The sequence below is a fragment of the Eptatretus burgeri genome, chromosome 15, assembly GCF_056783735.1.
Source record: "Eptatretus burgeri isolate ZD-2024b chromosome 15, Ebu_testis_v1, whole genome shotgun sequence".
In the NCBI taxonomy this organism is placed as follows: domain Eukaryota; kingdom Metazoa; phylum Chordata; class Myxini; order Myxiniformes; family Myxinidae; genus Eptatretus; species Eptatretus burgeri.
This window is the reverse complement of record NC_140975.1, coordinates 53,716,551-53,741,825: the sequence shown is the minus strand read 5'-3', so window position 1 is coordinate 53,741,825 and position 25,275 is coordinate 53,716,551. Positions and strand designations below refer to the sequence as shown.

Genomic DNA, 25,275 nt, shown 5'->3' with positions numbered 1-25,275 from the left:
CATGTAGCTCAATAGTTCACCAGTTATGGCCTGCATGGCTTGCAGCCACGCAACCCAACCCGCCCTTTTCCTGCCTTCGGAAACCTACGTGACACTAACTTGTTTGGCCCAGCTGAGAGATCATAGTTCAATTCACCAGCATAGTCCAGCATGGTAATTAGAACCACCTCTGGCAAGGTTGAGCACAGTCCCAAGTATTATTCGTATGCTCTGCCCCTTCGCCACTGGGACAAAGTGAACTGGCGGAACTCAAAAGGTGATACAATGATGATTTTTGCTGACCCAACATGAACCGCACGTAACAGTATTATTTACATATTGAATCTGCTATGCAGAATCAGCAAACATGAGCATTGCCCAGCCAGCTGAGCTTAGCTGGCCCACCCCTGATCCTTGTGATGAGGAGGCAGAATATGCTGCCCTCAAGCTATGCTGGGGAGTTGACCCACAATCCCCAATCTGGGAAATGCAAGCAGATGCTGCACAGCATTTAGTAGAAGGGGTGGCTTCGGTGGTACACTGTGGTTTCGCTGTTCCCCACTGCGCCATAAATTCACAATACCCTCATCTTAAATCCCTCCAATCTTCCATGTTTTCCACGTGCACTCTCCGTCGTTTCCTGTTCAACTCGGGTGTTTCCATCAAAACTCACTGCTGGCTGTGGTTAAACAGCCTGTTTTAAGGGTTAGGGTGCACCACCCTGATGAAGTAGAAACATCTTTTTTTGTTTGTTCAAAGATCAGTTGATATCTCTCCTGTCATGGGTATAATGTGAGACATTTCATTGAGCAGACATGTCCTGTTGATACTTAACAAAATTCCAAATAAAATCCTTGATAAATCGGCTTTTAAAGTTTATGCTTCAAGGATGACAAAAGGGCCCCTGTTGTCATGGCCATTCATGGCCAAATATCTTGGCCTGAAAGCTTATGAATCTGTATTTAATTCTGATGACAATTTTGTTTTTACGTATTTTTGTATAAAAAGTCTTTCATTAAAAAAAAAAACAAGACATTATTTAACAATACAGAGCCCTGCTGGGGTATTTATCACATATCATGCTAAGAATGAAAACCTGAGCTTCAGCAACTCCCTTTTCACCAAGTTCCCTCCACATGGGACCGAGTTCCATGGGATCCAGCTGAATACAATGACTTTGGTTGGAGCGCGAACTGAGTTTGGGGCGACAGCTTTGGTGGGGAAGAGGGCTGCCTGGAGTTGTGCCGATTGACATGCGTTTGTGACGTGGCCTGGTGCCCTGGCCTTGACTTGTGGCTTGTTGGGTTTTGCCAACTCTATTCCGTCAAGGAAGGATGAGACCGAAAAGGAAGAGACCGAGACCGTGCATACCCCGGAGGCCACACAGAAGGTCACGCGGATCTACATCGTCGCTACTTCGGCGACAGAGGGGGAAACGGAGCACGGATGGAGGGTCCTTGGTCTAGGAATCATGGTTCCTTGCTGATGTGAAGATGGATGCTTCATGACTGGGGAAATCTGCATTAAAGGGAGCATGGTTAAGGAGACAGCTTGGTCCATGAGTCGTGGTTCCTTGCTGTAGTGAAGAAGGATGCTTCGGGACCATGGAAGGCTCTGTTCAGTCTTAGAGACTCGCGAGTGGAGATGATGACCGGTGGAGATGACGCGTACACACCAGCACACACACACACACACACACACACACACACACACACACACACACACACACACACACACACACACACACACACACACACACTTACATGAAACGTGGTTTACACATACACATGCACAATTATAATTGTACATGCACATGAATCGTGATTATACAATATTATGCACATTATATACACACATTTTGATATCTGATAATTCACATATGACACACGTCATATTGTATACATGTTATCGACACACATATTATACGTCACATATTAGCTATCATGTGCAGTCTATGGCTGCTGGTTGCATCATTTTCTTGGGGCGCAGCTGTGCCACCGATGCAGTGCCCTATATTACCAGTACACGGGTACTCATTTTGCTGACCTCAGAAGGACAACAGGCTGAGTCAACCCCACCTGGTGATAATTCAATGACTGACAGGGGCTGAAACTCAAGACCCTAAGATTATAAGCCAGCACCTTTGCTGTTATGCCAACACTAGACTTACGTGCCATATTATATACACACATATTATACACCCACACACACACGGACGGAGATGGATACTTTGAGACCTGGAAGGTCTCTGTTCCATCTCCTGAAACCCACCCATGTGTGGAGAAAGCAGTCAACAACAGCAACACACACACACGAAGGTGGATACTTCGAGAGCTGTGAGTGCTCCGTTCCACCTTCTGAAACCAGAAATATGGAGATAACAACCAACGACACATTAAATAGCCTCTCGTTTCCCTTCGGGCAAGGGCGAAACTAATTACCTGTTCAAGACTGGTGCTTAGGATGCCAGCTTATACATAGTCCACATTAGGGGTTGCTGTCTTTATCCATTGAAGGTGAAATTCCCCACTTCTTTCCTTATCGGTATTTATCCCCCATGAACATGTTATTACTTTAAAACAAAACTTAGAAAGAGACTTTCCATGAAAGAGAACCCTTACATTTGTGATTGTTTAGCAAGCAGTCATGGATTTATTTATTTTTTTGATGTTCAAATCTCGTCTTAGGAATTGTGTGACCATTTGTGATCCTGACTCTCATAAATACAAATTTAAAGAGAGGCACAATGAAATACTGCTCGAATCTCACATTATAAGGGATTGAGAATAAGCATCCTCTCTCATTGGAAAACAAGCTGCTGAAGCACGAATTTTTAGTCCAGCAATGAAACCTATTCCTAGATTGGATTTGATGTGGAGTGGGATTTAAACCATCTCTGAAGTGGTCATGAAAGAATCTTTATGCTGAGCAAACACAAGACCAAAAATGGTGACCAAACATCCATTATAAGGCAGCAAAAGGTGTGCAATTATGCGATAATAACGTTCAGGCGATTTATAAAATGAAGCAGCTTTGCTTGGAGTGAAATCACAGGTGCATGTGTTAAAGGAAACAAAAGCGAGAATCACTGGGGTAAGCTCAGTATAACGTACCAAGATGTTGTGCAACACGTACCATTGTTGGGCGTATGCAAGCCTGGTGTGCCTGGTGGTGATGTGTAGGAGGAGAGTAGAGGGGAGGATTCATTTGAAAGGCTTTTGCTTCGTTTCTTGCATTCGGACAGGAGCAATTCCCTGCAGTGCTTATGGCAGATCACACCGCAGTCTGTGAGCAGGCACATGACAGTGGAGTGTTCATTCCAGCTGATTCGCTGGAAGAAAAGACTGTTTGCTTCACTCAAATTACATTGCCTGTCTTGAATTACAATTTACAGAAGTTCACAAAACAACAGGCATGTTTAAAAGGAAAGCTAGGACCACTGGACCTGTAGCTTATCTGGGTCTTGTCATAATGTTGTAACCCAAATTTGGTAGCATTCTGACTGGTGGGTCTGGAGAAGAAGATTTTTAAATAATTTACACGATTTTCCCAAAAATTTACAAAGTCAGCCATTTTGCCACTTTCGGTCATGTGATCGGCATGACCTCCGCAATTTAACATCCGTACCCTGGCCTAATGTTGTAACCCAACTTTGGTAGCATTCGCACTCGTGGGTCTGGAGAAGAAGATTTTTGAAGGCATTTACACGATTTTCCCCAAAATTTACGAAGTTGGCCATTTTGTCACTTTCGGTCATGTGATGGGCATGACATCTGCAATTTAACATCCCTACCCTGCCCTCATGTTGTAACCCAAATTTGGTAGCATTCTCACTTGTGGGTCTGGAGAAGAAGATTTTTGAAGGAATTTACGAGATTTTCCCAAAAATTAATGAAGTTGGCCATTTTGACACTTTCGGTCATGTGAACGGCATGACCTCCGCAATTTTACATCCCTACCCTGGCCTAATGTTGTAATCCAAATTTGGTAGCATTCTCACTTGTGGGTCTGGAGAAGAAGATTTTTGAAGGAATTTACACGATTTTCCCCCAAATTTACGAAGTTGGCCATTTTGTCACTTTCGGTCATGTGATGGGCATGACATCTGCAATTTAACATCCCTACCCTGCCCTCATGTTGTAACCCAAATTTGGTAGCATTCTCACTTGTGGGTCTGGAGAAGAAGATTTTTGAAGGAATTTACGAGATTTTCCCAAAAATTAATGAAGTTGGCCATTTTGACACTTTCGGTCATGTGAACGGCATGACCTCCGCAATTTTACTTCCCTACCCTGGCCTAATGTTGTAATCCAAATTTGGAAGCATTCTCACTTGTGGGTCTGGAGAAGAAGATTTTTGAAGGAATTTACACGATTTTCCCCCAAATTTACGAAGTTGGCCATTTTGTCACTTTCGGTCATGTGATGGGCATGACATCTGCAATTTAACATCCCTACCCTGCCCTAATGTTGCAACCCAAATTTGGTAGCATTCTCACTTGTGGGTCTGGAGAAGAAGATTTTTGAAGGAATTTACACGATTTTCCCCAAAATTTACAAAGTCGGCCATTTTGTCACTTTCGGTCATGTGATGGCCATGACATCTGCAATTTAACATCCCTACCCTGCCCTAATGTTGTAACCCAAATTTGGTACCATTCTCCCTTGTGGATCTGGAGAAGAAGATTTTTGAAGGAATTTACGCGATTTCCCCAAAAATTTACGAAGTTGGCAATTTTGACACTTTCGGTCATGTGATGGTCATGACCTCCACAATTTAACATCACTACCCTAGCCTAATGTTGTAACCCAAATTTGGTAGCATTCTCACTTGTGGGTCTGGAGAAGAAGATTTTTGAAGGAATTTACGAGATTTTCCCAAAAATTAATGAAGTTGGCCATTTTGACACTTTCGGTCATGTGAACGGCATGACCTCCGCAATTTTACATCCCTACCCTGGCCTAATGTTGTAATCCAAATTTGGTAGCATTCTCACTTGTGGGTCTGGAGAAGAAGATTTTTGAAGGAATTTACACGATTTTCCCCCAAATTTACGAAGTTGGCCATTTTGTCACTTTCGGTCATGTGATGGGCATGACATCTGCAATTTAACATCCCTACCCTGCCCTCATGTTGTAACCCAAATTTGGTAGCATTCTCACTTGTGGGTCTGGAGAAGAAGATTTTTGAAGGAATTTACGAGATTTTCCCAAAAATTAATGAAGTTGGCCATTTTGACACTTTCGGTCATGTGAACGGCATGACCTCCGCAATTTTACTTCCCTACCCTGGCCTAATGTTGTAATCCAAATTTGGTAGCATTCTCACTTGTGGGTCTGGAGAAGAAGATTTTTGAAGGAATTTACACGATTTTCCCCCAAATTTACGAAGTTGGCCATTTTGTCACTTTCGGTCATGTGATGGGCATGACATCTGCAATTTAACATCCCTACCCTGCCCTCATGTTGTAACCCAAATTTGGTAGCATTCTCACTTGTGGGTCTGGAGAAGAAGATTTTTGAAGGAATTTACGAGATTTTCCCAAAAATTAATGAAGTTGGCCATTTTGACACTTTCGGTCATGTGAACGGCATGACCTCCGCAATTTTACTTCCCTACCCTGGCCTAATGTTGTAATCCAAATTTGGAAGCATTCTCACTTGTGGGTCTGGAGAAGAAGATTTTTGAAGGAATTTACACGATTTTCCCCAAATTTACGAAGTTGGCCATTTTGTCACTTTCGGTCATGTGATGGGCATGACATCTGCAATTTAACATCCCTACCCTGCCCTAATGTTGCAACCCAAATTTGGTAGCATTCTCACTTGTGGGTCTGGAGAAGAAGATTTTTGAAGGAATTTACACGATTTTCCCCAAAATTTACAAAGTCGGCCATTTTGTCACTTTCGGTCATGTGATGGCCATGACATCTGCAATTTAACATCCCTACCCTGCCCTAATGTTGTAACCCAAATTTGGTACCATTCTCCCTTGTGGATCTGGAGAAGAAGATTTTTGAAGGAATTTACGCGATTTCCCCAAAAATTTACGAAGTTGGCAATTTTGACACTTTCGGTCATGTGATGGTCATGACCTCCACAATTTAACATCACTACCCTAGCCTAATGTTGTAACCCAAATTTGGTAGCATTCTCACTTGTGGGTCTGGAGAAGAAGATTTTTGAAGGAATTTACGCGATTTTCCCAAAAATTTACGAAGTCGGCCATTTTGACACTTTCGGTCACGTGATTGGAATGGCCGCCAAAATTTAACATCCGTACCCTGGCCTAATGTTGTAATCCAAATTTGGTAGCATTCTGACTGGTGGGTCTGGAGAAGATTTTAAAAGGAATTTACTGAGTCTGCCATTTTGATGGACTTTAAGTCACGTGACTGGACTGAGCTTTGCAGTCCCAGTTTACCAGTCAGCAGAGGAACCCTGCTGCCAAATTTCAGCCGGATCAGCCCAGCGGTTTGGCCGGAGAAGTCGAAATATGAGACGGACAGACGGACGGATGGTGCACGATGCCAATACCTTACTGTACCTGGAATTCTAATTTCAGAGAAGCTAAAATGAAAAAAAGAAAAACTTTATTGGAGTCACCACTCCCTTCTTTATCCCTACTGAGATAATAGTATATATAAAAGTTGACTTTCCAGCTATTTTATGCATTAAAAGTAAATGTTACACAGCATTACATATACCGTTTGTTTTTATATAACCTGAATGGAAAATGATAGTTGGGATGATAAGATGGCTTAGACAGCTGTTACTCAGGCTGGGTTTCTCACCTTTACATTTTAAGCCTTGTTTGAGGAGACCCCACATCTGCAAAGGATAAATAAATATGCAAATGAACGCCTCCATAAATACACTAAGGCATTTGGTGTTTGCACTAATACCATCCAGTCATTATGACGAATGATCAAAACATTCATGGCAAACGAACAAATTTACAAAATGAAGGTGTCTTGAAAAAAATAAGTTTTGCTCGTGTCTTGTTTGAGGCCAAAATGATGCACACGACGAGGAGGTCTTTCGACCTAAAGTCTATCAAGACTGAAGGAGTTTGTACACATATCCTGTACGGCAAGGACATCAGGAGACGTACGTGTAAGTACTTTTACACAAATATAACAAACAAAATCAACACAGTGTTTGGATTTGAACCTGGGATCCCAGGATCAAAAACAATGTGCTCAGTTGGGAGTGGAAAACGGGCCAACCCATTCTGTAAAAATTAAAAACATATATTTTTAATCGGGTCTAAGGCTCGCGGAGTAGCTGATGCACTAATCATGCACATATGCAGACAGATACATGAGACAACATCAGACTTGACTTTCAAACAGACACAGCCACTGAGCTTGGGAGAAGTGACATCACTTCTCAGAGCACTCCGAGTACCAGCGACATCATCTTTCTGACCGCCTTTCTCTCCACACTCAGCGGGCAATCAAGGAGGAATTTCCTCCTCCTTGTGGTTGCCAACCAACGGTTGTTTTTCTGTGTTCTGTCCTTTTTAAATGCTGAGTGTCAAGCAAGGAAGCAACACATCCGATTCTTAAAGTCTTTGTATGAATCAGTCGGGGTTTGAACCACTGACCTCCCAAACTCAGAGTGGATGCTCCGACCATTATACCGCCTTGGAGCATTTGCCCCACAATTTTGAATGTTGAGAGGCAACAAGGGACTGGTTGGTTAAGCATCATGTTCAATTCAGATGAGCTGGACAGGGGATATGATTAATGTAACTGGGAGAAAGAAGAGCAGCAAGACCTGTGCTTTTGGCATTTTGTTTGGAGACTGATCTCTACTGAAGTCAATAAATGCGAATTGAGATGTAGGGATTCCAACCCAAAATGGGGACTGTTTCACCCTAAATGTGCAAACATTTCTGCTGAGAAACCATGGGAATCTAGCCAACATCTGTGAGGGAAATGCAACATGGCTTGACACACTCAACCACCATTCCACTCATTGTATGTGAATGAGTAAAGATTACTGACTGAATGCATCTGCTCAGTTTAAAAAAAAAAATTTGTGTTGAGGTGGTGGTGGTCGTATGGCAGCTTAGCTGCCGGGGTAGCTATCATTTCTTGAAGCGTGACTGTGTCGCTGATGCAGTGCCCCTCTACCGGTACACACACTGGAACTGGTACTCATTTCGCCGACCTCGGAAGGATGACAGGCTGAGTCAACCCCCTGGTGTATTAATTCAGCGGCCGACAGGGCTTGAACTCAGGACGCTTGGATCCCAAGCCACCACCCTATAGGATCCCAAGCCACCACCCGAACCACTGAACCAACACCAGGTTTTGTGTTGAGTAATGAGAGTATCATGACGTAGATCAGGATGAAGGTTTGTTTCATTGTACGAGGGAGAGTCAAAACAATTTTACCTGCGAATGTTGTCCAGCACAGGTGAAACTGCGTTAGTCCTTATTTTACGTGATTTCAAACAACTGTCACAGACACTTCAAAGCTGCGATTGAGTTTCCTGATACGTTTGGAAAACAATTCATTTTTGGCTTGACTTTTGTTTTTCGAAAAGGGAAGAACCTTTTGAGTCCTATATGTAATCGTTGTTGGCTTAATGGCTAGAGTTGTGGGCTTGGGATCCTGGGGTCCCAAGTTTAAACCTTGCTTGGCTGTTGAATTAATACCAAATGGAGTTGACTCTGCCTGTCATCCTTCTGAGGTTGGCAAAAACGATTACCAGCTTGCTGGTATCCTGTGTCGGAGTTGTGACCCGTCCAGGATTGGACCTGATAGCCAAGGAGACTGCTTCGGCAGCACCAACGCTCTGCACAGAGTATTGTCCTGATTGATGGATGGATGTAATCGTTTGAAATCATCTCAAAATGTTTGGGGCCATTCTTTTGAAGTTTTGTGAAGATAGGAACAATGAAATAATTATTTATATGATGGAACTACACTTTGCCAAACAGTTACTTGTATAAGCTGGGCGTTGTGGTGTGCGCTTTTAATCTGGCGACTTGGAGTCTGGTGTTGGGGGATCGCTTTAGGATGGGAGCCCTGTGTTGTGCCGTGCTAATAGATGCTACAAAGCAGCCCGGCTGATAAGGTGGCACCCATCCCTGATTGTCAGGTCAGACCAAATCAGATATGTGACATGCAACGGGTATCATGCAAAAACCCGTACTAACCTGTTCATGTTTGAGTGTCGGCGACTAAATGGGTTCCACCCACCAGGTCACCCTGGTGTGGAGGGTGTGTGGACATGCACACCCAGCAGGATTAAATACAAAACTTGCCTCAGGGTAGAGGTGCTCCTTTTGAGCCAACGGCCATTCATATCTGGTGCCAACTGTGTCTGCGGACATCCTCCTACAGTCGGTTACCTTCCCTCGGAGGTTGGTGGCAGGATTTGCACTCAGGCCACCCCAAAACACTTCACTCTGTAAAACACACTGTAGTTTGTTTCATTGAAAAAGAAAGAAAGGTGCTGAGGTGTCGTCCACCAGACGGCGGTCTCCTCAGGTTAACCCGAGGCGGTCCCTTCGGGTGGGTGCCTGGAATGTCTGATCCCCAAGAGATGGGGATGGACAAGGCATCTGCCTGGGAGATGGCCAGATGGAGGCCCCTGGAGTACCGGCAGAAATTAGACACAGCGATGCGCTGTGGCGCGTGCTCCCCATGTATGTATGTATGTATGTATGTATGTATGTATGTATGTATGTATGTATGTATGTATGTATTACTTGTGTACGATCGACCTTAGAGCAATTTTGAAGCAGAATAATAACAATGGCCATAATGCACATTATAAAGCCGAATGAAAGACACTCACAAATCCTGCGCAGTTTTCACAGAATGTGGGTCTCAGAAACGTAGTCTCCTGAAAACGATGGGCAAAGCTAGGCCTCAGCTGATGATACAGGATGGAGCTTGCGCGCAGAAAGTACATCGCCATCTCATCTTTGTTTACGAGTCCATCCCGGCTGGGCATGGCACAGTTTCCTCTCCATGCCATCACCTGGCTGCACAAACACCAGAGGATGAGTACTGTTAACACCTTTCTTTCTTTTAAGGATTTTTTTTTTTATAAAAAAACAAAAAAAACTTCATCCAAACATGAATTTTACTCACGAGTCTTTTTCAACCATGGGGTTGAATTCGAGAAGTGGGAAATTTGCAACGATCTGTCCAAAGTCCTGCTCGGAGATGTAGCCATCTTGGTCATGGTCATAGTTTTTAAACACTGACTGTAAAACAAATACATACATTAACAAAAAGTCCAGAATCACACAATTCTCCAATCTTGTTGCGGTCAGTAGTTATGCTAGCAGTGTGTGGGAAAGGTTAATTGGTTGAGACGTTTTAATCGCTGTTATTGATCATTGCAGTCATCGAGTGCCTGGGCCTTTAGTCTATACCAGTGGTGTAGTGCCAAATTTTATGGTCATTGCTGTATTATAGGCCTACTTTTGCTCGTACAATGTGATAGCCATTCTTTATAAAAACAGCCACATCACTGATACACCCAGAATTCAGATAGTTGTAGGTAACCAGAGTTTTCCTTGCCTTAAAAAAAAAAAATTTGAATACACTGTCGAGGCTCGTATGACAGCGAATACAGAGAATGTACAGCAAGGGGAGCGGGAGACAAGAGGGGTGGGAGAGGGAAGGAAAAAACTGTGTGGGACAGAGACATGAGGAGATCTGTGGAAGGGAGAGGGATGGGGTGGGGTACACGGGGTAAACAAGATGGACACTTCAGGGACTTTCAGGAAGGAAAGCAGGGAATTTGAAGGAGGTGTGTTTGGGGTGGATTAACGGGGGTAAAAAAGATCGTGGTTTTGGATGGGGGAAGATAAGAGATGGTGGTGAACAGCTGTTTTGAAGACCTGGTGGGAAGAGTGGGATTGAAGAGAGTGCGGGAGTTTGTTCCAAATGCGGGAAAAAAAGAGGAATGAAAAGGATGGTGGAAAACAGAAAGACCACCGACCTGCAGTGAGAGAGTGAGAGGCTCATAGACTCAGCCTCATAGCGGGACATGCCAATGATCCTAAATGTCTTGGTTTTCACAGCGTGAAGCCCAGAAAGGTGAGAGGCAGGAGTACCAGCCCAGAGGGGGGAGCAGTACTCCATCAGGCTGTGAACGGAAGCTTTTTATGTGGTCAGGAGCTCAGGTGTGCCAAGAAGGGACTTTGCGCGACGGAGGATTCCCAGTCGGCGACTGGCTTTGGAGGCTAACTTGGAAACGTGGCTTTCCCAGGAAAGATCATGGCAGATAGTGAGCAACAGAAGCTTGAATGAAAGGACTTATTCAAGAGGATTGTTAAGAAAGTAGATGGGGGAGGGGGGGGTTATTCTAAACGGTCCCTTCGGAAAGACATAGTGAGAGTGTGAGATACTTTCTTCCAGCCTTCATGTCATCCAGCAAATACTTAAATACTGGTTGCTGTCAAAGTAAATACTTTTTTTCTAAGCATAAGATAATTCACTAAATACAGATATAAAACGGTTGGAAAGTTCATCTCGTTTCTGGACTTCAAAAAAAAACTGCTGTATTCAGGAATTCATGCGGGTCTGTGTTGCCTCTAACCTGCATTGTAATAATTTCACTCCCCAGACAAAGTGTCCAACGTATTGACGTGGCCTAGCTTCAGGACAAGCTTTGACTTCATAGGACAAGCTTTGACCCTGATTGTTTGGCCATGAAAGCACGCAAAGCACAATAACTCAATTTGTCGTGAATGTGGGTGTTTTGTTTTTATTTGTTTTGTTTATTAAAATGTTGCGAAGCAATGCTACTCCTCGGATGCATTACGGTGCCAAAGCAGTGCCCTAGTGAGCTCCAGCAGCACTGAATCCCTAATATTAGAACTAATATTAGAACTAATATTACTAATATTAGTTATATTACTAATATTGGTCTGAACTAATATTAGAAAGTGTAATAATCAAGAAACCATCATTTATGGGATCTACAATGAAGTGTTCGGTACCTCAATCATACGCAGCACATGTCTGTTGATGGTTGCAGCACTAGGTTTTGAGGGCACTCCCGAAATCCACTCTGGTATCATTACTGGTTTCGTTGCTGTCAAAGTCTACACACACACATGCATTGATAGCTTTTGCTAAATACAGAGGTCGAGTGACTCAACATAGAAGCAATCAGTTCAAGAATAAACTTTGGTTCCTTACCGCTGTCTTAGAGTTTCGAGGTTCTCGGGACAAAGAAAGCTGGTAGATTTCCTCCTCTGTATGACACAGGTCCAAGGACAGCTGCAGCCAAAATGAAAATTGACAAAATTGTCAAAAGCTCATCAATAATTGGCTGTAATAGAATATTTTAAGTTTCATTAAATACAACTGGTTCCTGGAGATTAATTTTAAATCGACAAAACCCACTGTGAGGAGATGTACGAGGTCTGAGCTGCCGTCAAATACTGGTGGCGTGCCTTGGAGGCGTGCCAGTTCCCGGAAGGTAGAATATAGCTGCCACAGCTTGATAAGGTTGATATGATCATCCTTTAGCCGGTCAGGCATGGCGGCATGCAGTGCGATGAGGTCCTTGAGATGAACCCCGAGGATAGGTACACGAAAACCCTCACTCTCAGCCAATGCTCGTCTGTAGTTGCCATAGTTTCCCGACGAGCTGAGCAAATCTGTCATCTCCAGCCACACCTGAGAGGGAAATGAAAGTCTTAATTGGTGCAAAATAATAAAGACCTTAGGACAACATGCCTGATACACTCACTGCCATAAAAACTGAACGTGTAGAATTGCTGATGTGATTGTTGAAGTAGTTGTGTATATCGAAGAGTATGGGGCAGTAATACTAAAATAAGCAATCGATCATCGAACAATACGGGACTTTTGAAATGATGTATCAATGTTAAACGAGGCCTTTTGTGCATGCGCTGTGTGTGTGTTTTCAATTGTCAGTGAAAAGGTAGATGTTGTGGTATTTGTAAGCATTAGTAAATGGCTGTAAATGAAAAATTAAAATGGATGGTTATATGTTTTTAGTTTCATGTAACAAGGAACAGTAAATTACAAGTCTGTAGATGGCGATGGTTCACGATCAATGTACACGGTTCGCCTTTTTTATTTTTTGACCTTTGAGGGGACGCCACGGGCAAACTGGCAGGAATCGGGAAAAACGTAAATGATGAAAGTTGTAGTACTCGAAGAGCACTACTTGCATACCAACTTTCATTTGAAACAGTTGAAAACCCTAGGAGCTCGATGCCCAATTTATTGATTTTTTTTGACATTTTCTAAGTTCGTGACCTTGTGACCTTGACCTTGGGACGAAAATGAAAAATCGAGCTCCGTGGGGCTATGCAGGTGCCATTGCGCTAACCAAATACCGAAACCCCTGCCAGATTCGACAAACCCCCTCTGAGAAGATGTAACTTGAAACCGGCTACCGCCTAAACACACATGTTTTTTGGGCGTGGCTCCGCCCATAATGGGCACAACACACCCATTCTTAGGAAAACACAACTAGATCATGATATAAACCTCCCACCCAAATTTTATCAGGATCGGATCAAAACCCACGGAGCTATGCTCGGGACAGACAGACAGACATACACACCCATAACAAATATAGTGGTCACTTACTGACTCGTGAACCAATATTATATTGTAATCTGCCTGGTAAGATTTGTGAAGGTGCTGGAACGTTCTCAGACTAAACTTCCAGAATGGATGAGAATCGCACTTGCAGGAAGGCATAGGATTGTTCTGTGATACTATATAAATGCGTGAGAGGGAGGTGTGGAGAGACGGGTGACGTGTGACGAGCCGTGTGTATCTATCATCCCCATTCTCGTTTTAACTCCGATTAGTGAACGAGGTGTTAATATCCAGAGCGGTTGTTAACGCATGGAGCAGATTATAATCAGATCGATTAAAACTCGAATTCCTTTGAGCTTTTAATCATCCTGGATGGGCCAGTACGAGAGAGAACATCGTAGCGGGAATCGATCGTTCGATGGCCATGGTGGATGAGGTGCACATGCGTGAGTTGAGCCGGCAGAACGGAGACACTGGGTGGAAATAACCCAATGTGGGAATCGGAGTTGGACATTACATGTAATGGTGAAGTTCCTCATTTGACTTTGCATCCGCTTATTTGAAGTACACGTTTCAACAACGTTACGCCGTTGATATGATCGCTGCAACGCTACTCAAGTCACAGACACCTACTGACAAAGATCCATTTGAGTGGTACCTGACCTGTATGTTCATTCATAACCTTGGATTGCAGTAATTAGAGAATGTGCTGGGTTTGGCGCCACAAACAACATATGTACACCAAAGGTAAGGAAACCCCAAAGATGCGTGTAATCCCCCAACATCGATGATTCGCTTCTGCTAGATGGGCACTTTTAACATGCCATTGCAAGTGTGAAGAATTACAGTACTGTACGTCATTCAAATAGTCTTTTAAACATAATTTTCAGCGTTTAGACTATGGAGTAGTAATATCAAAATGATTAACCATAATTGTTCTGTTCCTGAATTCAAATTGAACTCACGAGAATAAAGGATATACGAGAAATATCCGTGGATGGTAGGAGTCGGTTTCCAATCATTTCCTGTTTATACAATTAACTAGCGGCAGCCGTGGTTATAACACAAATGTACACATACATGAACAGCACTTCTCCATTCACCAATCGATGCAAAATTCAGGTTAATTTATTCTGTGACCCCAAAACCAAACAAAAGATATATACTTTTACCGGCAGTCACAGCCCCTATGTCTCCCACTCCCACCCCCCCTCCTCTCCAAAACATAATTAGTAGTAAAGATCATCATTTTAAACTTATGCTGCACATCGACAAGACCCAGATATGACATTCCTATTGGTGTTAAGAAGCACGGAGGTTTGGCTGGAATGCACCATCTATGAACCTTTGGCCTTTGAGCATTCACGGACTCATATCGTCAGGAGTTTTTATCATATGGGCTGCAAAATATCAACTTTATAGACAAGTAGATCAGGAAGTTCTCCAACTGCTTCGTTGTGCAGAGGTACACCCACCCCTTTCTCACAGGTACTCTTACAAATACTTTTGGGTTCTTTAAAAGTTTTTTTAGTTGTTTCATTCTACAGTCTTTATCTGACAGGCATTACATATGTCCAGGGCGCCCCAATTGACTTCATCACTCGGGGTTTCTTACAAAGTGCGCCAAGCAATCTGGGGTGGATTACATCATTTCAAAAGTGCCGTATTATCCATTAACCCCTGAGTCAACGAACAAACGGGAACCTTAATTACCGAATCACCTAAGGCCTCTTTCATTCCACATGAGACAGACAAGATAGAGAGACAGTACTGAATTAGTGCAAGCTGCGTCCGGTAGGATGCCCCTTTACTCCAAGTGCAGAGAGGAGTAGGCAAGGAACAGTTTGTGCCAACGGACAGATGCCCACACGAAAGGGATAGTTTGTTTGGCTTGCGGTGTGTAGTGTAGTAGGGCACTGCAGCAAAAAAGGGCCAGTTCAGTGAGAAATCTTGGGGCAGCTCGCATACATGTTCCTCTGCAAGGTCCCCGAGCATCTCCTCCCACTCTCCCCCCCCCAATGACTTATACCCCGTCTTTATAGCTTTTGCCCCCACACGTTTTAGTGATGCACTTAGCCCCTCCAAACTCGGCCACTATTGGTCCGTGGACCCAGTTCGCAGTTGGAAGAATCACCCTTGACCCTTCACCCTGATGATGCTGGTCCTGCGGGTTCAGTCGAGATCGTGAGGGTGGCTTTTCCCATCTAAACCTGTACCAATGGTCCGTTGGAGTGTTTAAAAGCATGTAAAAGACGGATTCCAAAGGTAAGAACATCAAAAAGGTGTTTCACTGATGACAGGTTTAGATGCAAACTTTTGGGGGTGGGTAGATGACAGCTTTCTATAATAAAATGACACATATTTTATATCACAATTACATTACCTCAAGCTTTTGCTAACGCATGCAATCTGGGAGATAACTACCTTATACTACCCAAAGTTACCCCCTATAAGTTATTCCCACAACAACATATATCTGCTGGTGTGAGAGAAGAGGAGGACAGAATGGTTCATTACATGAAGAATGATCAGAATTTACTGACTTACAAACTGATGTAAAAAGCACGTGGTAAGGGAAGAGTATTGGTTATGTGGGGTTTTAATCTGCCGGGGATACATTGGGTCAAAAAACAGGAAAAGAACGTTTCTCGATCAATTCCAGGGTTGGTTTTTTAACCCAGCTTATGGATAAAGCCCACGAGTGGGTGAGCAGTGTTAGATCTCTGTTTAAGTAATGATTCTAATATGGTGGGGTAGGTGGAGTTAGTTTTTTTTTTTTTTTTTTTTTTTTTTTTTTTTTTTTGTATACCTTGGTCGAGGCTCGTATGAGAGCTAACACACAACTCACAGCAAGGAGGCATGAGACAAGAGGGGTGGGAGTGGAAGGGACAAAACATTGGGGAACAGACACAGGTGAACTGTGGAAGGGAGAGGGATGGGGATGGGACGGGGAACATGGCGAGGAGAAGATGGACATTACAGGGACTTTCAGGAAGGAAAACAGGAGAATTGAAGGAAGTGGGCATGGGTGGATTATCGGGGGTAGAAAAGATCGAGGATTTGGATGGGGGAAGATAAGAGGTGGTGGTGAACAGCTGTTTTGAAAGCCTGGAGGGAAGAATGGGAAAGAATAGAGTGAGGAAGTTTATTCCAAAGGCGGGAAAAAAGAGGAATGAAAGAGTGAAGATGAGCAGTGATTCGTGATTTTGGTAGTTTTACCAGAAGGGGGTTGTTGGCGGACCTTGAGCGCCCTGTGGAAATGTGGTTGGGACAAATCGCAGAGAGAGCAGGGGGGGCAAGGCTGGAGAGGAGTCGGTAGAAGACAGAAAGATCACCGACCAACCTGCGGTGATTGAGTGAGAGGCCCAAAGACTCAGCTTCATTGCGGGAGATGCCAATGATCTTAAAAGCCCTGGTTTCGACAGCGTGAAGTCGAGAAAGGTGGGAGGCAGGAGCACCAGCCCAGAGGGGAGAGCAGTACTCCATCAGGCTACGGACAAAAGCTTTGTAAGTAGTCAGGAGCTCAAGAGGGCCGAGGAAGGACTTTGCACGACGGAGGATTCCCAGTCGGCGACTGGCTTTTGAGGCAAGGTTGGAAATGTGACTTTCCCAGGAAAGGTCATGGCAGATAGTGAGACCCAGAAGCTTGAAAGAAAAGACTTCTTCCAGTGGATTGTTGAGAAAGTGGATGGGGGGTTTTGTAAACGGTCCTTTCGAAGAGACATAGTGAGAGTGTGAGATTTGTGTGGATTGAAAGACATGTTCCACGTGTTGGACCAGTTTGTGATTTTATCCAGATCTGCAGTGAGCGAAGAAGCTGCTGCTTGCCGGTCTGAGGGATGACAGATGGTACGGCAGAGGGTGGAGTCATCGGCAAAGAGAAATAGAGGATTTTCCAGAGAGTCCGAGAGATCATTGATGAAAACCAGAAAAGAACAGGGCCCAGAACGCTACCTTGAGGAACTCCAGCCTGCACAGGAAGAGGGGATGAAAGAACTCCATTTAGGGCCACACGTTGACTGCGACAGGAGAGGAAGTCTGCGAGCCATGAGTGGAGATGGCCTTGAATACCATGGGAAGAGAGTTTGGTGAGTAGGGCAGGGTGCCAGACTGTGTCAAAAGCACGTGATATGTCCAGGGATACGGCTCGGATTTCCTGTCTGGCATTGAGGACCTCCATCCATTGATGGGAGAGCAGTAGCAGCATATCCAGGGTAGAGTGACCTGGTCTGAAAACCAAATTGATGATTGGAAATCAAGCCATTGGAGAAGAGGAAGGATTTCATGTCTGAAGCAATGATGGATTCCATAACCTTGCTGATGATTGGGAGAAGGCTGATTGGTCTGTAGTTACAGGGGATCTGTTTTTGCACCTTTTTATGCAGGGCAGTGATGTTAGCAGATTTCCAAGCAGATGGCAGATGACCTTGGGAAAATGAGAGGGTGAATAGAACAGAGAGAGGGTGAGCAAGAGCAGAAGAGCAGGCTTTGAGGACACGTGGGCTGATGCCGCCTGGACCGGTTGCAGAATCTGACTCGAGGTTTGAAAGCAAGCTCTCCACCTTGTCAGGAGAAAAGGATACAGAGTCCAGGGACAGTTGGGTGCGACTGGGTAAAGTGGGTAGAGATAGTGATGGGTTTGGGACACAAGATTTAGCTGCAAACACCGAGTTTAGACATTCAGCTTTATCACGTGTGGAATCAGCAGTGCGGCCATTTGAGGTAAGGGAGGGGATGGAGGGGGAACATACACCAGAAACAGATTTGATTAAACGCCACCAGGATTTTGAGGAGGGAGAGAGGTCTGAGAGTTCAGACTTGAGATGAGAAAGATGTTGTTTTCTGGCTCTCCTGAGGGTAGATACACACTTGTTCCGAGCTTTGTGGAAAGAACTGAGATTGCTCCTCAGTTGGGTTTGCTTTCCATGAGGCAAAGGCAAGTTGTTTCAGGACAACTGCCTCGCCACAAGCTTCAGTAAACCAAGGGCGGGAGGAAGGGTAAGACAACTGAACACGAGAGGGGATAAATCTGTGCATGAGGGAGAGCAAGTTTCTTTGAAAGAATTCCCAGGATGAGTTGATGTTTGAGAAAGTAGTGATAGGAGACCAGTCTGTAAGTTTGATGGCTGCTCGGAGACCCTGCCAGTCGGCTTGAGTGAAATGCCAGACTCGACGGCGGTGAGGTGGTTCTCTGATGACAGCCAGAGAGATGTCCACTTTAACAAGGACGTGGTCAGAAGAACCAATTGGAGCGAAGGAAGAGCAGCAGATATTGTCAGGGAAATTTGTCAAAATCAGATCCAGAAGAGATGGAGTACCATTGGTTGAGATCCGGGTCGGGAAGTTGACCGATTGAGTCAGTCCCAATGAGTCACAGAAAGCTTTGCTGACGTCCCATGGCAGGTGAGAGAGGTACCCACACCTAGCTAACTGGCGTTGGATGACAATTGAAGTCGCCACATAAGAGGAAGAGAGAGTTTGGATGAGAAGATAGAAGATGGTCCATGTTTTCGGAGAGTGAGGTGTAGATGGAGTCATCACTGTTCGGTGACGGTACAGTACACATATAAACATGAGGTGGGAGTGGAGGGGAAGCCGAAGCCAGAGGTATTCCTGGGGTGTGGGGGGAGTGAGAGCAGTGCAGGGAGAGTGAGGAATAGAGTCTTTGATGAAGAGAGCAACACCTCCACCAGGACGAGGCTCAGGTCTGTCATACCGTAAGAGGGAGTAACCAGGGAGAGATACTTGGGAGTCAGACACGCCTTGGGAGAGGAAAGTTTCTGTTAGGCAGATAATGTCTGGTTTGGTCAGTGGCAACCTGCATGGAAAGATCTGAAAGGTTTGAGCGAAGGCCCCGGATATTTGAGGTCCACACATTTAATGAAGAGGTAGGGAGGAGGCTTTGGGTGCAGGAGGTGGAGGGGGGCGGGGGAGGGTAGGACGAGGGACGAGGGGGGAGGTAAGGAGGGTTGCTGAAGGAGTGGGTATTGCAGAATAGCAGGGGGAGGGGGCCGAATGAGGAGGAGAAAAGGCTCTGTGGTGCTGGGAGAGAGGGGGACAAGAGACAAGGAAGATGGCAGTTGAGGGTTTGAGGAGGTGGAGTGAAGAGATGGAGGTGAGAGGGCAGTGGAGGGAGGCAGGTTGGTGGATGAGAGGGGGCAACTTAGAGAAGGAAGAGTGAGGGGATGAAAGGTGGGAGAAAGGTGAGGGGGGAATTTTTGAAAGAGGTGAGAGGGAGGCTTGGAGGGAGAAGAGTGGGATGGTTGCTTTTGGAGTGAGAGTGAGGGGCGAGGCGATGAGTTGGCACTGAAGGTGCAGAAAAAGAATGGTTGATGCAACGCGAGCATCCATGGCAAACTGTGGTTTTTAAAAGTTTTAGGTCAGAGATGCGATTTAACACAATTCTTGATGGATGCAATGAAGGCGAATTCAGAGCATGGAGAGAAGAAGCGCTGTAATAGTTGGATTTTTTTAGGCAAGGAATGAAGGAGAGGTCGAAATGAGAGCAGTCTGTTAAAATAGCAGAAGAGAAGTGCATTGTGAAACAGTAAAGAGTACCACATGTGTGAGAGAGGAAGATGAAGCATTATAAGATCGTTTTTGTTGTTAATTATTAATGTATGAGAGAGTTCAACAGATTAGGTCATGGAAGTGTAAAAAAAAGAAATCGAGGAAGACGAGGAGGAAGTTAAGAGGAAGAAGAAGTAGCAGAATCAGGAGAAGGTGAGCGTGTTGTTGTTATTGTTAGGTTTTTTTTTTTTTTTTTTTTTTTTTTGAGATAAGAAAGAGATTAGTTGGGAGAATGGGGGATGTTTGGAAAGTGGGGAGGATGAAAGTTGAAGGTAAGGGGGTGGATAGAAAATGAAGGTAATGGGGAGAAAAAACAAACAATCAAACAAAATAACGATCGAACACCGAGTGGAACCGGTAGGCCTCAAACCTAGGACTAGGCCTCAAACACCAAGTAAGAACGTCGACAAAAATACTCACAAAATAGCACGATTTTTGAAACAAAACCGAACTAGGAACACACATTAACATGTAGGTGAGAAAATTAAACAGTTAAAACGGGACAAAGAACAACCGGAACTTAACTTTGAGAATGTCAGCAGGGAGCCCCGAAGGAGACCTCTTGCCGCTCAAAACCGGAACCGGAAGTCAAAGTATTTAGGCACAACTGTATTGAGTTGTATAGTTGAGTATTTAGGCACAACTGCCCAGAGCATAGTGTGTGTGAGGAACAAGGGAAGAGAATAACGATTAAAAGAGAAGGAGAAGGGAATGAAAAGCATTGGAGAAAAGAAAGAAAGAAGTAGAGAGTGAAGAAAAGATAATTAAACTCAGCCAGTAACATTCAAGTAAGAGGGTTGAGTTATGTCGGGTTAATGGGGTGGAAAAGATTGTGGGTAGAGGTGGGGGATGACATGAGATGGGAGAGATCTACACACCATTGCACTATGGACAAAGGTTTTGTAATCTGTGAGTAGTTCTGATTTTTCAAGAAATTACTTGGAATGATAGAGAATGCCCAATCTGTGGCTTGCTACGGAGGTCAGGTTTGCCATGGTCAGTGAAAAGAGGTTGTGGTTGCTGGTGCTGCCTCGAAGTTCAAGAGGCTGAACCTCTTCTGTCTTCCAGTTACTGACCAAAGAAATGAGTAGATAGATGCGACCGCTCGATGACTGTTCCAGAGTAACGGAGTGAGACTGATATTTTATCGGATTGAAAGGCATGTTCTATTTTTAAGACCAGCATCTAATCTATTCCAGATCAGCAGAGAGTGATGAAGCTGCAGTCTGTCTCGCAGTGAGAATTGGGTACCGGACAACATAATGTGGAGCTGTCTGCAAAACAAGATGAGAGTGTTTGACAGAGCATCGCGGAGTTCGTTTATGTAGATGACTTCTGCTGTAAGAAAAGATGAAGAAGGTTGAATTAAGTTGGGTATATTTTATTGTGTGACAGAATTAAACAAAATCTGTGCCTGTGTTTATTAATCAAGTACAATACGGTATACTAAAATAAGTTGTAAATGGCAATTGCCATGAACATTGAACTGCCGAACTATTGCTGCCCAAGTCAAAGAAACTTCCAATTGTTTTTGCTTCACTGATGGGAATACCAAAATATTTGCGTAATTGCTAAAACAAAACAAAACAAAAAGCGGTTGTTGTTAATGGGAAAAAAAATTACGTGGTGGTGCAGAGATTCGGAGCGAAGAGGGGGGGGCGGAGGGGGGGAGTGTTCATGGAATATTTATCCACAGCCTTTCTAGATACTGGATTGTGAATAATATACAACAACACACTAAGGGGAAGATCAAAATTTTCAAAATAATTCTCGCCCCCCCCCCCCTTCTTCTTTCTTTTGATCAAACTGTCTTGGGTACGTTTTAAGCATGGGCTATGCCAGGAAACAACAAATTCTCCTCGTCTCTGTGTGCTCTCTGATTCCTCGTATCTCAAGCACCCCTTCCAATTTTGGCGTTTTTGTTTCCTCGGAAGAGATGCGATGGCTCTTCTATGGGGCAAGAATTTTAAAAAAAACGATTCCTGGGAGGTCCTGCCCTCCGTGCGGGGATAGCCAGCATCGCAAGTTGGCATTTGCAGTTTCACCGCGCGTGCCTATGTACCCGTACACAAAGCTTCCTTCCTTTTTTATTTATTTTTATTTTGACATCACGAACCTTCTTGGGAACTTCTTGAATTCACCGTCAGTTTCACTGAAACCCGTTAATCCATTCTCAAGTTATAGCACGACAAACAGACAGCTAGACACAGCTTCTTCCATATTATAGATGATTATTTTACCAAAATGCATATTGGACTGCACTTCTAGCATTCAGTTGCAAATTTATCCCCCACCGGTTGCATAATTTCTGAGGCACAGCTGTGCGGCTGATGCAGTGCCCCGACGCGTTAGAGCAGAAATTTAGAATTTGTTCATCAGAGTTCCAGCGGCAATTGTCTCCACTTTGCAAAAGACAACATCGCTGAACAATTCTCTGACATGGCTTAATGATGAGTGGGAAAGGTTTGCCTCACACCTTGTTCACTTCTGGTACAATGAGTGAATTTGTCTCCTTGAGCCTTGAGATGCAGCTGTGGCTGAGCCCACCCACAACAGCCATGAGAGTGTTGAAGTTCTGTAACTGCCACAGCTTCTGCAAAGCAGTACAAAGATATTGACAGGTCAAAGGAGATGGTCGAGTGAAGGGAAACTCTATCATCCACCGACAAAACGAGCAGAGAAATGCAATTGCTTTTTGAACCAGACGTCACGGATGTTGCCGATGTGCGCCTGTCACCATGCAATGTGCATGGAGAGTGAAATCAATGTACAGTGAGTAACTTGTGAAATGTATTTGATGTGATTTGTTAAGTTGAACTTTACATATTTCTTTTCCTATTTGGTTAGGGAAAGGTAGCACCCATTCAAAGTTAATAGGAAACTTTGATTAACAATTATTGAGGGTGTTAATTTTGTAAACACAATGTGTGGTCTTGTTGCATCACATCAAGGTGGCAGCAGGCATTTACCTCCTTCCTGAAGGTGTTTTTTGTTGTTGAGCAAAAGGCTGTTTCAGGGAACCATATTGCAGAGTAAACTCACAGTAAGTATGATGAAAAGAAAGATATTATTGTCAATCATTTGAAGAAAAATCAAATCTTTCGATTTATGCACAAATAACTTTAATTAATGGTTATTAATGGTTAAATATCAATAACCTTAATTAATGGTTAATTAACCAGATGAATGAACAAAGACTTACCCTTGGCCCGTGAGCCAATGATGGCCATATTTTAATCGGACCGCCATATTATGACCTTGACCTTCAGCATTTAAGGATAGAGTGTAAGTTAATAAAATGTGTCCCCATCTACAATCTTTACATCAAGCTCAACATTATGAAAAAAAAGTTATGATCCAAAAGATGTTTTTTGTTAATCAGGTCGCAATCTTAAACCAGCAATCTTAAGAAAGTAGGTCATGGACACAATCAAATATCAGATGCACAACTTCAGTGCGGTACACTATTATGATGCAAAAACATCTTGGAAGGCGAAGTGGTCTTTGAGATTCCGCATTGGCCAAACTTAGCAATAACAAAGAACACATAATTTTTTTTCAGACTGCCATTTGTCCTTGACCGCGTTTTTTTTGTGGGGGGGGGGGGAGAGGGTTTCGGACCGCCATTTGACCTTGATCTTTAACCTCGAGGGAGGAGGAGGAGATTGGGACCATACTCTGTACAGAGCATTGGTGCTGTTTAAGCAGTCTCCTTGGCCATTGGGCACAATCCTGGATGGGTCGCCACTCCGCCACAGTATACCAGCATGCTGGCACTCATTTTGCTGACCTCGGAAGGATGACAGGCAGAGTTAACCCCACCTGGTATTAATTCATCAGCTCAGTGGGATTTGAACTCAGGACCCTAGGATCTAAAGCCCAGCACCCAAACCATTAAGCCGACACCAGGCATAACCTCGAGGGGTATGATGTAAATTAAGTGCAAATGTACATTGCCCTGGGCTATCAAGAGGGGGCAATTTCGTTCTGATCTGGCAGCCTTTAGTTGAGTTTTGGTGGAAAATGTTAAAATGTCTATAATTGAGTCATGGCCTTGAAAATTAGGTCAAGGTCAAAATAAATCATGTCAACCCTGCATAATTTTTATTCCCATTATTAATATAAAATTTTCATTCTGAAAGTCCCAGCCAGTTCCGAGATACAGCTCAGACATTGGCAGAAAAAAAGGAAGGAAAAAACTCCTAAATGGTGGTTTACTACTCCTAGGGGTCTAAGAAACTCTGGGGTACCATTATAATTTGGGGGCACTAATTGTAGAAACAAACCCTACAACAACTTTCAGCCTCCTCCCTATCCTATAAGCCCTATCCTAAAAATCAAATATCACAAAGAGAAGAATGTATTTTATGTAATATTTAAAGACAATGGAATGTGGAAACAGATGACAAACTATGAGAAACAGTGTAAGAGTAGCTGTGGAAATTGGATGGTAGGGGATTGGAGAGGGGGGGATGGGGAGTTGGGAAGGAGTGGGAGAGGGAATGGGTTGTAAAGAGGGATGAAGTTGGGGAGAGGGAGGAGGTTGGAGCAAGGGAGAGAGAGATTGAGTTGGTACATAGGGAAAGGAAGTGAGAGTTGGAAAGACGAGTTTAGGGAGAATAAAAAGAAAGGAAGAGGCAGTTGGAGAGATGAGAGAAAAGGGCTTGGGGAGAGAAAGGAAGAAGAAGAAGTTAAGAAGAGAGGGATAAGAGGGAGAGGTGGGTTGGGGAGTGGGGGTTAGGGAGAAGTGGGTTGGGGAGAATGAGAAAAGGAAGAAAGGAAAAGAGGAGAGGGAGTGGGGAGGGAGAGATCACATGTGAGATATCAGATAAACCTCTCCATTTCAAGGTACGAACCAAGATGGCATGGACTTTTAGAATGTAGGGTGATTGGAAGTTCAGGATTTTATGGGATAATAGTGTTACTAATGCGTGACTTGAAAGGAAGCACACACCTTCGCCACATGTACAAACTTTGTGATAACTTCAGCACGTTGAAGGGCCGTGGGTTTGCTGAGGACCATGATCTGCACCCACTGGGACACGCCGTTGAAGAGGCTGATAGAACGCTCGAGTGTCGCATTCTCCTCTAGGCATCCACGCAGCACGTAACTCTGGTAATCTGTAAACTACCAATAACACAAACAAGGGGGCTTATAAGATGT

At 44.0% G+C, this 25,275-nt stretch overlaps 1 protein-coding gene across 8 annotated transcripts in view; it reads right to left on the bottom strand.

The window, feature by feature from the left end:
* The window catches only part of LOC147012182 (ras guanyl-releasing protein 3-like), a 213,724-nt gene that overhangs the window by 12,200 nt on the left and 176,249 nt on the right, over positions 1-25,275 (bottom strand). For 7 of the 8 annotated variants that reach the window (XM_085855974.1, XM_085855973.1, XM_085855975.1 and 4 more), the window contains 9 exons: positions 25,066-25,239; positions 22,588-22,704; positions 12,366-12,641; positions 12,159-12,239; positions 11,957-12,061; positions 10,095-10,210; positions 9,796-9,985; positions 6,773-6,809; positions 3,115-3,264 (listed from right to left, as the gene is read on the bottom strand). In XM_085855974.1, the coding sequence (XP_085712100.1) occupies positions 3,115-3,264; positions 6,773-6,809; positions 9,796-9,985; positions 10,095-10,210; positions 11,957-12,061; positions 12,159-12,239; positions 12,366-12,641; positions 22,588-22,704; positions 25,066-25,239 (1,246 nt within the window). The remainder of the gene's footprint in view (positions 1-3,114; positions 3,265-6,772; positions 6,810-9,795; positions 9,986-10,094; positions 10,211-11,956; positions 12,062-12,158; positions 12,240-12,365; positions 12,642-22,587; positions 22,705-25,065; positions 25,240-25,275) is intronic. The other variant, XM_085855972.1, reaches the window with a different exon arrangement.